Source organism: Mustelus asterias, chromosome 2, assembly GCF_964213995.1.
Source record: "Mustelus asterias chromosome 2, sMusAst1.hap1.1, whole genome shotgun sequence".
Lineage (NCBI taxonomy): Eukaryota > Metazoa > Chordata > Chondrichthyes > Carcharhiniformes > Triakidae > Mustelus > Mustelus asterias.
The window spans coordinates 56243455-56259004 of NC_135802.1; the positions used below are offsets into that span (position 1 = coordinate 56243455).

Consider the following 15550-nt stretch of genomic DNA (forward strand, 5'->3'; position numbering starts at 1 on the left):
ACAGAACACCGCCCTCCTCAGCCAACGAAACACCCTCACCCCACCCCCAATGAAGCACTCCGCCCCATCCCTCCGGTACTGCCCCTTGGCACTGCCCCCTGGCAGCGGCTAGGATTATTAGCAGCTGCAGAGGCCTGATAATTACATTTAAATGTATTTTTATGGGGATCCAGACCATCAACATTCGGCGATCCCACCCGCAAAAATGGAGAGCAGCACGATGGCACCGTGGTTAGCACTGCCGCCTCACAGCGCCAGGGACCCGGGTTCAATTCCTGGCTTGGGTCACTGGCTATGCGGAGCCTGCACGTTCTCCACGTATCTGCCTGAGCTTCCTCCGTGTGCTCTGGTTTCCTCCCAGAGTCCAAAAGACGTGCTGGTTGGGTGCATTGGCCATGCTAAATTCCCATGTCGAAGTGTGGTGACTAGGTGATTTTCACAGTAACTTCATTGCCATGTTAATGTAAGCCTACTTCTGACACTAATAAACAAACTTAAACTTAAAGATTTGTCCCACTGTGTGATATAGTCATACAAGATATGTCCATTTACCTTCCCTCTTCTGAACTTTATCCTATGTGCTTTATTTGCTCTTCTCCTTGAACACAGACACTGCATTGGCATTGCTCCAGCATTCTGTTACTTCCAAATCCAAAGGATTAAGAATGTAGAGCGAAAAAACATAGATGGACATTTATTTACTGGTGTATCTTTGCCAGTGACCAAATAAATATTGTCAAAGGGTGGGATTTACCAGCCGCACTTGCCCAAGGCTGGAAAATCCTGCCCGAGGTCAATGGACCTTTGCATGCCCCCCCCCCCCCGCTAGGGACCCGGGTTCGATTCCCAGCTTGGGTCACTGTGTGGAGTTTACATGTTCTCCCCGTGTCTGCGTGGGTTTACTCCGGGTGCTCCGGTTTCCTCCCACACTCCAAGGATGTGCAGGTTAGGTGCATTGGCCATGCTAAATTCTCCCTCAGATTACCTGAACAGGCACCGGAGTGTGGCGACTAGGGGATTTTCACAGTAACTTAATTGCAATGTGAATGTAAGCCTACTTGTGACACTAATAAATAAACTTTTAAAACGTTTTTTTAACTTTAAATTTGCAGTACTTCCGAATTGTTTTAAATATTTTCCAGCCAGGTGCTTTTAAAATACTGTCTGATGTTTTAGGTGCTTTACCGTAATAAGAAAATAGTTGAAGCTGTTCCAATTTCCCTTCATGTATTCTGAGATTTACATTATTTTTCAATCCCTTTTCCTCCTGGTTATAATTCCAACTTTCACCCCTCACTTTTAAACAAGCTGTAATTCTCCTAGTTTATTGGTGTTCTTTCATTATATTAGTAGTCATATTTCATCACCTTTTATCCTCCTGCATTTTATCAGTTACATTTTATCTTAATTGCATTGAATTACATCTATTTCATAGCTCTTCTGCTTGGTTATGTTATCAGCCAATTAATTCTTTGTCACTATGTGGAACCCGATTGGACATATGCATATATGGTTTGCATCAAACTGTACATTTGTGTCAGGTTAGTTATGTGGTTCCTGCTGCATTTTCATCAATCATCATGATATCTTGGTGATAAGGTGTAGGTTCGCTTATCTAATCATACCGCTGTCCTGTCTCACTGACCCTATCGTGCTCCCAGTGGGAAATAGTTAATTCCCTTCGGTCGGGTGATCTGTAGTTGATGGATATGAAATTGGGAGCAGGTAAACCTGACATGCCTGCATGTCAGTCTAATTATGTTTTTAATCTCCATGTTTAAAAAGTGAGGAAAGATGTGAGAAGCCTCTATAGCATTGGAGATTTCCTTCATTCTTCTTTTCATTTATATCTCCACTGTCTTCTAACCCTATCACAGTACACACACACACACGCACGCACACACACACTTGCACACACACACACACACATATGCACGCGCACAGACACACAAACTTAGGATAATGAGGGGCGAGGAAACAAGGCTCAAAATTGGACTAAAAACCTGACAGTCAAAAATCTGGGATAATATTTCAAAATGTATATCCCCCATCCATGTTCTGGAATATTATCCCAGATTTTTGACTGTCAGGTTTTTAGTCCCTGCGAGTATAACTTTGACATTATCTTCCAAAGGGGATTCCTCTAATTCTGTGCAATGTTCAGATGAAAACAAGACGACAAAGGATCCAAGGCTGCTCCAGAGGCAGAGTAGCTGCACCCAACGTTGCCCATGCAGGTCACATTCATAAGTAGGGGCACATCTGCCATGGAATGTGAGAGAAGAGTTGCCAATACAAGCTTCTTTTCACCATGGTTGGTTTCCCAGGTGTAGTAATCTCCTTGAATCTTATTTCCAACCAAGTTCCACCACGGGGTCAATTCTGCCAAGTTCACCACAGGACTCTGAACATTTGAGCATCAACAATCCAGTTACAGCCCCCCCATGCCCCCCAGTCCCCCCAGTCCCCCCAGCCACATGCAGCACACAGTCACAGCCCCCCCCATGCCCCCCAGCCCTGCCAGCCACATGCTGCACACAGTCACAGCCCCTGGTAACATTGGAAGGCTGCAGCAGTGCTATCTGCACTGTGTGCACATCTTCAGCCTGAAGTTAGCTGCAGTGCTAGGATCCAGCTGCACTGCAGGACCCGAGGTCCATGCTGCCACACGGACATCGGAGTTCATGCACAGCAACAGCCCCCCTCCCCCAAACACACACGCAGAGACGCGACGGACCCGGGACAGCGGAATGGCCGCGACTCAAGACACACGTAAGTACCGGGGAGCCTCCGAACGCAACGCGCCTACCTCCTCGCCAACCCTTACTGAAGAAGCACCGGCTTCCGACTTTTATTTACCAGGTCGTTAAAAACGCGGACGCGGATTGGGCTGCACGGTGGTAAAGTGGGATTTAGTGGTAGAGTTGGGCGCGTGCTTCATTAAGTCGATTTAAATGCATGCAAATGCGTTTAAATCGGCAGGCCCCGCGCCCGAATCGAGTGTTGGTAAAGCCGCGCTCTTCTAGGAATCGGGTGCGCACCGCGTTAAAGGCCCGACGCCCAACTTTACCGTGATTTCGCGCGCCAAAAACGGGCGTGATGTTTTGGTAAAATTGGGCCCTTAGTCCCATTCTTCCCCTTTTCAATAAAAGCAAATTACTGCGGATGCTGGAATCTGAAACAGAAACAGAAAATGCTGGAATACCTCAGCAGGTCTGGCAGCATCTGTGAATCACCCTGACTCGAAACGTTCGCTCTATTCTCTCTTCACAGATGCTGTCAGACCTGCTGAGATTTTCCAGCATTTTCTATTTTTGCTTCACCTGGATGTAAAATTCAATCATGTTGTGGTAGCTGCTACCTCAAGTGCCTTTATTAATCCTATCACATGAGATAATACTAAGTCTAAAATGACCTGCTCTCCTGTTAGTTCCAGAACGTGCTGCTCTAAGAAATTATCTCAAAAGCATTCTAAGAACTCCTCATCCAGACTATTACTGCGAATCTGATTTTTCCAGTTTATATGTAAATTAATGTCATCCATGCTTTGCCATTCCTTTATCACAAGCACCAATATTTCCTCTTGTTAATTTTCTTCTACACTGTGGTTACTGTTAGGAGGCTGTAAACAACCTGCACCAGTGACTCCTTTCCCCTACCATTCCTCAACTTCACCCAAACCAATTTCACATTCTGATCACCTTAGCCAAGGTAATCTCTAACTCTTGCATCTGTGCCATGCTTGATCAACAGTGCTAGCCCTCCATCATTACCTAGCTTCCAATTCTACGTCTTCTTTATCCACCTCCTTACCCTTCTGCTTATCATCGTAAACCCTCTCCCTCCCCCCCAACCTTGCACAGCCCTCCTTCCCCATTGCCACCCTTGTTATCATCATGCCACCACCCACCCACCCCACCCACACTCCCATCCATCCAGCCTCACCTTACACTGCACCCCCGATCAAAGTTTGGACCATTGTTGTGGTGGCTGCATTAGTCCCACAGCACAGTGCTGTTCAGACTAACACTGGTGGTGGCACAAGGGATGAAGGAGACCCCTGTGATCTGTAACCCCAGGCACAGTGCTGATATGAGACTGTGACACAGGGGGTTCATGGCTCCAACAGAAAGGTGTTGTCCATGAAGACCAGCTCGGCAAGGAGATGGAGGCAGGAACTGGCCTTTCCTGGCAGAGTGGTAAACAATGCATCAGGAGCAGCAGTATGATAGCATTACACTTGCCTCAAAGCCTCATTCAAACTGAGGAATACCTTGTGCATACCAGTTTTAGACTGGCATAATCTCATGCTGGAGTGACACAAGATCGCAATTACTGACTAAATGTCAGTGGTCACACCTGCAGGCAACTTCAAAAGCAGTTAAGTGCTTTCAGATCCTCTTTTGTGTCAACATTGTGGTTAGGAACAATGGGTTGAAGTACTTGTGATGCATCAAACCATGAAGGGAAAGATCAAACAACAAAGCTGAATGCGTGCTACCTAAAAACCATTGAGCTGTCAATCAAAGGAGAGTTAAAAGGACTGTACTGAAATTGAATGGAAACAAAAGTTTTCAAAGGGTTCTAAGGTATTTCAAAGATTCTGAACTTTCTAGGAAGGCTCAGAGAATTCAAACAAAAGCTGTGCAAATAGAATGGGGTTGAGTGAAGAACTGTGGAGAAGGGACCCCCCCCCCCCTCAGTGAAATTGACATCTCCTCTCTGTCAGAGGACTTCAAAGAGGTAACTTCTGAGACAAAGAAAGGGAAATCCCTGATTTGTGTACTGCAGTGATTTAAAAGCCTACCAGGTGACCATCGGGCATGGAGATTAAAGTGACCAAGCTCACTTCAAAGTTTTGAGCAGAGAGCTGCCCAAAATCACCACAGTAAGAAGTCTCACAACACCAGGTTAAAGTCCAACAGGTTTATTTGGCAGCACAAGCTTTCGGAGTCTCGTTCCTTCATCAGGTGAGTGAGGAGTTGTGTTCACAAACAGGTCATATACAGACACAAACTCAATTTACAAGATAATGATTGGAATACGAGTCTTTACGGGTAATCAAGTTTTAAAGGTACTGACAATGTGAGTGGAGAGAGGGCCAAGCACAGGTTAAAGAGATGTGTATTGTCTCCAGCCAGGACAGTTAGTGAGATTTTGCAAGCCCAGGCAAGTCGTGGGGGTTACAGATAGTGTGACGTGAACCCAAGATCCCGGTTGAGGCCGTCCTCATGTGTTCAGAACTTGGCTATCAGTTTCTGCTCAGCGATTCTGCATTGTCGTGAAGGCTGCCTTGGAGAACGCTTACCCGAAGATCAGAGGCTGAATGCCCGTGACTGCTGAAGTGTTTCCCCAACTGGAAGGGAACATTCCTGCCTGGTGATTGTCGAGCGGTGTTCATTCATCCGTTGTCGTAGCATCTGCATGTTCTCCTCATTGTACCATGCCTTGGGACATCCTTTCCTGCAGCCTATCAGGTAGACAATGTTGGCCGAGTCGCAAGCGTATGTACCGTGTGGATGGTGTTCTTACGTGAGATGATGGCATCCATGTCGATGATCTGGCATGTCTTGCAGAGGTTGCTGTGGCAAGGTTGTGGTGTCGTGGTCACTGTTCTCCTGAAGGCTGGGTAGTTGCTGCAGACAATGGTCTGTTTGAGGTTGTGTGGTTGTTTGAAGGCAAGAAGTGGGTGTGTAGGGATGGCCTTGGCGAGATGTTCGTCTTTATCGGTGACCTGTTGAAGGTTCCGGAGAAGATGTCGTAGCTTCTCTGCTCCGGGGAAGTACTGGACGACGAAGGGTACTCTGTCCACCGTGTCCCATGTTTGTCTTATGAGGAGGTCGGTGCGGTTTTTCACTGTGGCACGTCGGACTGTCGATAGATGAGTCGAGCACCATATCCTGTTCTTATGAGGGCATCTTTCAGCGTCTGGAGGTGTCTGTTGCGATCCTCCTCATCCGAGCAGATCCTGTGTATACGGAGGGCTTGTCCGTAGGGGATGGCTTCTTTAACGTGTTTAGGGTGAAAGCTGGAGAAGTGGAGCATCGTGAGGTTATCCGTGGGCTTGCGGTACAGTGAAGTGCTGAGGTGACCGTCCTTAATGGAGATGCGTGTGTCCAAGAATGCAACCGATTCCGGAGAGTAGTCCATGGTGAGTCTGATGGTGGGATGGAACTTGTTGATGTCATCATATAATTGTTTCAATGATTGTTCGCCATGAGTCCAAAGGAAGAAAATGTCATTGATGTATCTAGTGTATAGCGTCGGTTGAAGATCTTGTGCGGTGAAGAAGTCTTGTTCGAGCCTGTGCATAAAGATGTTGGCATATTGAGGTGCGAATTGGGTCCCCATGGCTGTTCCGTGTGTCTGGATGAATGTCTATGGCAGGTGAGAACCCAGAAACTATCATTATCACGAAATAGGTAGTGTTGGGCAAGTTAATGGGGCTAAAGGTAGACAAGTATCCTGGTCCTGATGTAATGCATCCCAGGGTACTAAAAGAGATGGCAGGAGAAATAGCAAATGCACTAGTGGTAATTTACCAAAATTCACTGGACTCTGGGGTGGTTCCCGCAGATTGGAAAACAGTAAATGTGACGCAACTGTTTAAAAAAGGAGGTAGACAAAAGGCGGATAACTATAGGCCGATTAGCTTAACTTCTGTAGTAGGGGAAATGCTTGAATCTTATCATCAAGGACAAAATAGCGAGACATCTGGATATAAATTGTCCCATTGGTAAGACGCAGCATGGGTTCATAAAGGGAAGGTCATGTTTGACTAATTTGGTGGAATTCTTTGAGAACATTACATGTGCAGTGGACAATGGGGAACCTGTGGATGTGATGTATCTGGATTTCCAGAAGGCATTTGACAATGCTACATAAGACAAAGGTGCACGGTGTTACAGGTAATGTATTAGCACGGATAGAGGATTGGTTAACTAACAGAAAGCAAAGAGTGGGGGTAAATGGGTGTTTTTCTGGTTGGCGATCAGTGTCTAGTGGTGTGCCTCAGGGATCAGTGTTGGGACCGCAATTGTTTACGATTTACATAGATGATTTGGAGTTGGGGACCAAGTGTAGTGTGTCAAAATTCGCAGATGACACTAAGATGGGTGGCAGAGCAAAGTGTGCAGAGGACGCTGAAAGTCTGCAAAGGGATATAGATAGTCTAAGTGAGTGTGCGAGGGTCTGGCAGATGGAGTACAATGTTGGTAAATGTGAGGTCAGCCATTTTGGTAGGAATAACAGCAAAATGGACTATTATTTAAATGGTAAAAAATTGCAGCATGCTGCTGTGCAGAGAGACCTGAGAGTTATTGAGCAGGAATCTCAAGGAGTTGGTTTGCAGGTGCAGCAGGTAATTAAGAAGGCAAATGGAATTTTGTCCGTTATTACTAGAGGGATAGAGTTTAAAAACAGCGTGGTTATGTTGCAGCTGTATAAGGTGCTGGTGAGGCCACACCTGGAGTACTGTGTACATTTTTGGTCTCCTTACTTGAGAAAGGATATGGCACTGCAGGGGGTGCAGAGGAGATTCACTAGGTTGATTCTGGAGTTGAGAGGGTTGGCTTATGAGGAGAGACTGAGTAGGCTGGGGCTATACTCATTGGAACTCAGAAAAATGAGGGGAGATCTTATAGAAACATATAAGATTATGAAGGGAATAGATAAGAAAGAAGCAGGGAAGTTGTTTCCACTGGCTGGTGAATCTAGAACTAGGGGGCATAGCCTCAAAATAAGGGGAAGCAGATTTAGGACTGAGTTGAGGAGGAACTTCTTCACACAAAGGGTTGTGAATCTGAGGAATTCCCTGTCCAGTGAAGCAGTTGAGGCTACCTCATTGAATGTTTTTAAGGCAAGGATAGATAAATTTTTGAACAGTAAAGGAATTAAAGGTTATGGTGAGCGGGCAGGTAAGTGGAGCTGAGTCCACAAAAAGATCAGCCATGATCTTATTGAATGGCGGAGCAGGCTTGAGGGGCCAGATGGCCTACTCCTGCTCCTGGTTCTTATGTTCTGATGTCCTTAACTTCTTATGAAGAACTGGTTGTTGAAGGTGAAGACATTGTGGTCCAGAATGAAGCGGATGAGTTGTAGAATTGCATCTGGAGATTGGCTGTTGTCGGCGTTGAGTACTGAGGCAGTTGCAGCAATGCCATTGTCATGGGGGATGCTAGTGTAGAGTGCCGAGACATCCATTGTGACGAGGAGTGCTCCTGGTTCAACTGCTCCATGTGTATTGAGTTTCTGTCGGAAATCCGTAGTGTCGCAACAGAAGCTGGGGGTTCTTTGTACAATAGGTTTCAGGATGCCCTAGATGTAGCCGGAGAGGTTCTCACACAGGGTCCCATTGTCTGATACGATGGGACGGCCAGGTGTGTTGGCCTTGTGTATTTTCGGGAGGCAATAGAAATCTCCAACGTGGGGAGTACGTGGGATGAGAGCACGGAGGGTGCTCTGAAGGTCCGGATCAAAGGTCTTGATCAGTCTGTTGAGTTGACTGGTGTGTTCTTTGGTCGGATCTGCGGGTAACTGTCTGTAGTGTTCCTCGTTGTTCAGTTGTCGGTACCCTTCTTTTCAGTAATCCGTTCTGTTCAGTATGACAGTGGCCCCTCCTTTGCTGCGAAATCACTATCCCAGGGGTGACCTTCAGGTCTGCCAGGCCTAGACGGGGCAGTCCAGTCATGAGACCCCCATCCCAGGGGTGAGTGCCCACCTGCCCCCAGCCCAAGCCCACCAAACCCCAAGGACCTTGGAGGACCTTACCTCTGCAGCCTGGCAGTGGCAGAGGGGCAAATGGAGAATTGGGGAATTCCAAAGAGTAACAATCCTTTGAGAGAAGAAATTCCTCCTCGTTGCTGTATTAAATGAGAAACTACTTATTTTCAAACTGCGTCTCCTAGTTCTAGATTCCCCCACAAGGGGAAACATCCTTTTAGCATCTACTCTGTCAAGCCCTCTCAGAATCTTATATGTTTCAGTAAGGTTCCCTTTTACTCTTCTAAACTCCAATGAGTATAGAACCAACCTGCTCAACCTTTCCTCATAAGACAAACCCTTCATCCCAGGAATCAGCCTTGTGAACCTTCTCTGAACTTCTTCCAATACAAATATCACACTCCTCATGTGAATCTAGAACAAGAGGTCACAGGTATAGGTTGAAAGGTGGTAGATTTAAAACTGAGATGTGGAGGAACTACTTCTCACGGAGGGTAGTGAATTTGTGGAACTCGCTGCCTGACAGCGCAGTGGAGTCTGAATCATTGAATGGTTTCAAGAAGGAGATAAATATATTTCTGATTTTAAAATGGGTTAAAGGGATAGGGGGAACAGGTGGGGAGGTGGATTTGAGACCAGGGAGAGTTCAGCCATGATCTGATTGAGTGGCAGAGCAGGCTCGAAGGGCTGAATGTGCTGACTTCTGCTCCTGATTCCTATGTTCCGATGTTCTAACCAGATCACTCGGTACTGCAGCATTCTGCAATCTCTCTCCATTTAAATAATGTTCTGCTTCTCTATTCTTCCTGCCAATGAGGACAACCTCACATTTCCCACATTATACTCCATCTGCCAATTTTTTGTCCACCCACTTAACCCATCTGTGTCCCTTTGCAGACCCCTTGTGTCCTCCTCTCAGCTTGGCTTCCCACCCACCTTCATATCATCAGTAAATATGGCTACATTCAGTCATTCCCTTCATCCAAGTCATTGATCCAGATTACAGCAGGTGCAATGTGTTTGAGTGATGTGGTTGTCGAGGTAGAATAGCTAGCTGTGAGATGTGGGTGACTTGCAGCAGTTCTCTGTGTGAAGGTGAGGTAAGGCTATGAATGCTAGGTATGAATAATTACTGATAGAGATTATTGATTGGTGAGTGAAGTGAGTGCTGAAATAAGCAGTTTGTCAGAATAGTAACTAAGCTGTAAGGATGTGGCATTTGAGGATGAATTGCACGTCAGGTCATTAAACTTCTTCTCACACGGTGTCTAGGTCTTAGGACTGCTCTGCTTATATTGACAGTGATGACTATCTTCTCCCACTGCCTTCACAAATCTTGTTTGCACGGCTAGCAGACCCTGTTATGGATAGAGAACCTCTCTCCTTCTGTCCACCGTCTGCAGCAAGGCCTGATAACGCTGTCTTCTTGCAAGTTAAGATACCCTTTCCAAGCCACTTCCAGCACTTGCTGCAGACCTTCCTTTTTAAAAATGTGTTCATGGGATGGGGACATCGCTGGCTGGGTCAGCATTTGTTATCCATCCCTGAGGGCAATTAAGAGTCAGCCACATTGCTGTGGATCTGGAGTCACATGTAGGCCAGACCAGGTAAGGACAAGAGATTTCCTTCCCTAAAGAATATTAGTGAACCAAATTTTTTTTTACAATAATTGACAATGGTTTCATGGTCATCATTAGATTTTTATTGAATTCAAATTTCACCATGTGCCATGGTAGGATTCGCACCTGAATCCCCAAAGCATTACCCTAGGTCTCTGGATTACTAGCCCAGTGACAATACCACTACGCAACTGTGATGCAGGTTGGCTTTGAGTGCTGCTAGCCTCACACAAAGTTTGGCCTGCTGCTGAGGCTTGAAGTCACTCGACAATGTGTTTAGCAGTAGGCTGCATGCTTCTATCATTTAGTCTGGCAGACAGTACCACCTACATTGGAAGGAATGGGCGTGTGTCAATCCCACATTGCAATCTCCACACCCATTTCTGCGAGTTGAGGTGTATCATGTTATCAGGTGTGTTTGATCAGCGAACAGACATTTTCCTTAGTTATGCACAAAATTACACAAAGTCAAAAGAAGTTTGTTGCTATTTTGATTTTTTTTTGAAATATATTGTCAGGAACATCTAATTATCTCAACAATTATTTCTGTGCAGAGTACGAAGGCTCAGGAACAGAAAGACGGCAAAAACACGTGAAATGTGGAAAATGCAAGTATGGAGCTGAATGTGATGAAGATGCAGAGGATGTCTGGTAATTTATCTTTCAAAATGTACAGCAGAGGCAACATAACTGTAGGGGTAAAACAAAAAGCATTAATAACTCTGCATTTCTAATCAAAACAAATAGCAATTATTTGTGCGTCAGTTGAAAACCTGAACTAGAAAATTCACACATTTCATCTTGTGATCTAATTTGCAAGCTATGATTTTTTTTCTCTGTAGGGATAGTTTTAGGTAGATATGTGCTGTCCTTGCTATCTACAGCAACGCTGTGAATGAGACTGCATTGACTGATGAGCCTTTTGCACAGGAGGGTTATAGATGGATGACTGTTTTAACTCCCATGCCACACACTGGATTTATATTGGATTGTGTAAAGCTCTATTGATTAAAAATGGGCAGCATGGAAAGTTGAAACAACATGCATATGAGAGCTAAAATGGAAATGAAATCAGAAGAATTAAGTAAGGGCAAATATAAAAATATAGGAAAGGATAATGGGAAAATAAAAATACAGATTAAACCAAACTGCATTTTCATTGCTGAAAATCTTCAGGTTAGGCTGTGGTCTATTTTGTTGGATTCTCTCTAATATATAATGGCCTATTTTTTCCCCATTATGCTAAGTTACTTAAATGTGAACAGTATTTTTTGCCGTTTAAAGTAGGGTTTAGCATGTAGATCCGGAGAGCTTGCCGCTATGGACCTGTCCCACAGCAGCAGAGTTCAAAATCATACCCACCTTCAATATAAAAACCAGATTGGAGTTACATCCCAAAGGAGCCAGGAGACACTCCATTTGTAATGAAGCAATGCTCCAATGATATAGGACACAGGAATCCTCATGGAGCACATCTACCAGGCAGCATTGAACCTCACAAAACTAATGTTTGCTGAACCAGATTGGCTTTCTTTTTTGGCATGCCAATCTTAAATCAGGTACAGAACAAGAGCATGTATATTCATCATTGTGAAACTACAAATCACTGCATCTTTCTCGGTAGACAGTTTCACAATTACAGTCTAATCCTACGTTGTCATTTCACACTCAACTATAATATGAAAACTTCTTGGAAAGTTTATCAAATGGGAAAAGTGTATCATTGATGTACTCATGATAGAATGGAAATATGACTCTGTAATAAATCAAATGTATGACTTTAATCTGCATATGATGATACAGTTCATTACACCTGCAATAAATTTCTGCAAGGAAAGTACATCCATCTCTCAAAGGTTCTGTGTTACTCATCAGTCAGTTTTGAGTGAATTCATCTGGGCTAAATTGAATGGACATGCAACCAAAAGGCCAGGGACAACCCAACCAAAGCCACTTTTGGAAGTCCTGCGGAGATTCAATAACCATCAGGCAGTTCACTGCCGAGTGTTGGAGTTTCTTCTTTAAGGGCAGAGGCCCTTCTTCCAAGAGCTGGTGGCCATCAGAGGGCCGGCAACTCTCCATTCCCTGCAACACCACCAGAAGCAGTGGCCACTGCTGGTGCTGCAGTGGGTCAGGAGCAGCAATGCTGGAAGAGACCCTGGAATTAAGGTATATTTGGGAGACTCACCAGGGCCTGAAAGGAGAGGGAGGTGTGTGACATTGTGTAGGGCAGGGGGGCATCTATCAGCGGGGTCAGGTCTGGCTTTCGGGGGGTTCTTCTTTGACCACAGGATGCCCAATCTGGATGGGACCCCTGAGTTCCGGCTGAGGTTATTCATGAAGCCTTGCCTCTCACCCGAGAGGTGATCCTCAGGTTAAAATCACCACCAGTCAGCTCTCCCCGTCAAAGGGGATTGCACCTATGGTCACCTGGGACTTTACCTTTAGTTTGCATTTACAACATCAGCTGGCACAGGACTGCAAAGGGAAGCTGTGTGGTCAGCAATTTAGTGGGAGCAGGCAGCAGGACCCAGTCTCGTATATTAAATAAGACCAGAGAAAGGCATTGTGAAGAAGGGTGGGTGGGTGGTATGGGGAGTGGAGCAAAATGAGAAAGAGGTGAATGTGCGGATCTATAGCACAGGTGATTTGGTTTAGCTTGATAAACAAGGGTAAACAGCATAGACAGGTGAAAGAACGGCCCATTTATTGATGCCAAAAAAGCTGTCATTTTTTTCACGTGTTGGAGCCGTGGGTGGACAAGTCAGAATTAAGGGACTTAAGCATGCATCTGGTAAGAGAAAGGAGAAGCCGAAGCTATTTTTGCTTTCCAGGATGATTCTAGACTAATGAATGGAAGTTTAGGTACAACCTAATCTGACAGTGGATGACCAAGTCAGGTGTATACCAACTGTACTCAACTCTGCATTCCTTAGGCTTGAGGGTGAAGTGATAGGTTCCATAGCAGAAGTAAATACTGGGAGACAATGAAAGGTTTGCTTGGGCCATTTGAACAGTAAGAAGTCTCACAAAACCAGGTTAAAGTCCAATAGGTTTATTTGGAGTGACTCACCTCATGGAGGAGCAGCTCTCCGAAAGCTCATGTGACCAGGTACACTGAGGGAGAATTTAGCATGGCCAATGCACCTAACCAGCACATCTTTCAGAATGTGGGAGGAAACCGGAGCACCCGGAGAAAACCCAGACAATGACCCAGGCTGGGAATTGAACCCTGGCGCTGTGATAACTGTATTAACCATTATGTCACTGTGCCACCCCCTCATTTGCCTAGAGAGTCACAGTCTCCTTTGGTAATGATTCTCATTCATGTCCAAGTATCTTCAGCTCTGTCTGTAAATCCTGTGCTCAGAGCAGTGTTTGCTTCTGCTTCATTCCCCTCATCCCTCTCCTCTGGCCTCTTGATGCCCAGACCTCCACCCTCCCTGTGCCCACTGTTGTTCCTCATTTTCAGTGGCCTCGATATCTGAGGATACAGCACTCATTTCCAGCTGCACCCCTCCTGGGGCTGAGGTGGAATCCAAACTGTCCATTTCTCCGATGCAAACACAACTCTAGGAGGGTGACAACATCCTGAACTGACAAAGTTCTTAATGCTGTCTCCCCCCCTGACTGTGATGGGCTGCTCTAACTTTTACTTCACAACTACCTATGATCAACATTTAGAAATAGCTTCAGAAGCTTTTCTGGCCTCCCTGGCGAACGCTGACTTGCTCCATGCCTGCCTTCAGCTAATCTTCAGAAAGGTGGGCTTTTAACAAGGCCTTATCCAGCTTAATAGGCCTCAAAAGAAGTGTGAGTGAGTTTACAGGCCTGCGCGCTCCTCCACCCTCGCTGAAGGTTTGGGCAACCAGACCTGAGGTGGGATGTTGACACACACAATGTTGCTGCCACTTTTTCAGCTTGCTTGCCTCTGCCCAGGCCTGATTCGGACCATGGGGTTAGGCCCAGGAAGTTGCAAATCAGAAGTTGTAGGGGGAACAAGAGGGAATATTTGAAGAGAATCTCAGCATAGGGCTGAGAGCAGATTTTTATTTGGGGGGGACGTGAAGAGAGAAAAGGGATTGAACAAAATATGATACTTAAAGAGCCAGAGGAAGATGGAATGAGATCAAAGTGTGACTTGATAATTACCAGCTTTTGTGTGGCCGCTGGGCAGAGCTGGTGGTACAGCCAGGTGGAGAAGCTCTATAAACAGCATGTCATGTTACCACCCATAAGCCATATTTCAGACAAAATCAAGACGTCAATACCCTCATCCCACAGTAAGGTCATGGATAGCAAGGACGTTGATTGTAAATGAACAGAAATTCTGTAGGGAGATGTGCAGAGTTGCAGTGATTGTTGATCAAAAGACCTTGATGTATTAGAGAGGATTCAAAGAATAACAAGTACGATTCAGAGACTTAGCTCTGCATTATAAGAAGAGATTTATATGGCTAAAGTTGTTTCGATTACAAAAAATAAATTGAATACAGGAGAACCATTTTTTGAAACGCATCGTGGAATGGATAATGCAAATGCAAGCAGATACTTAGACTGTGAGCACAGAACCAAAAGACATTGGTATAAAATTAACAAGCCCTAAGCAAGACTTGAAACTGGAAGCAATTTGTATTTCCCACCAAGCTATGAATAGTTATCAGTTTACGTTATAGATTCCCAGATAAGGCAGTCAATTCTGTCTGAGTGAACACCTTAAAAAACACCTCTGCATGAACATCCAATTAGCAAAACGTTTGAGGGTTGTCAGGGTACAAAAAGCCTTGTTGATTGAATGCAGTGTTATTAAGATTAGATCAGCATCCTGAATTAATGCTTCAATTATTGTCTTTTTTTGGAGGGAGCGGAGAGGGTGCACACAGGCAGAAACTTAGTGAAAGTGGAGATGATGGAGCAGATTCTAGCTGGTATTGAGAAGGAATGTGCTTCCCAGGGCCCAATTCCTTTTTTCTCTTGCATCCTGTCTTGTGATGTCAAAAATTTGAACCCAAAAACTTGCCATATTTTTGGGTCAACTGGGACACTATTGGATCAAGTGGAGGTGACAATTGAGACAGTTTTGCATGAACATATCCGTAGCTGAAGGGATGACTACTTTGTGCCTACCTCTTTGTCAGCTGTACCATTCTCTTCTTACTCAAAGAGGTGACGATTGTAAGGCCTACTCCTCTTGAACACAAAAGCCAAAG

The 15550-nt window shown here is 45.2% G+C and overlaps 1 protein-coding gene across 1 annotated transcript in view; it reads left to right on the plus strand.

The window, feature by feature from the left end:
- Nucleotides 1–15550, plus strand: part of LOC144508005 (tomoregulin-1-like) — a 267687-nt gene that overhangs the window by 192802 nt on the left and 59335 nt on the right. Inside the window, exon 5 of the mRNA XM_078235707.1 lies at nucleotides 10895–10991. Coding sequence (XP_078091833.1) covers nucleotides 10895–10991 — 97 coding nt within the window. The remainder of the gene's footprint in view (nucleotides 1–10894; nucleotides 10992–15550) is intronic.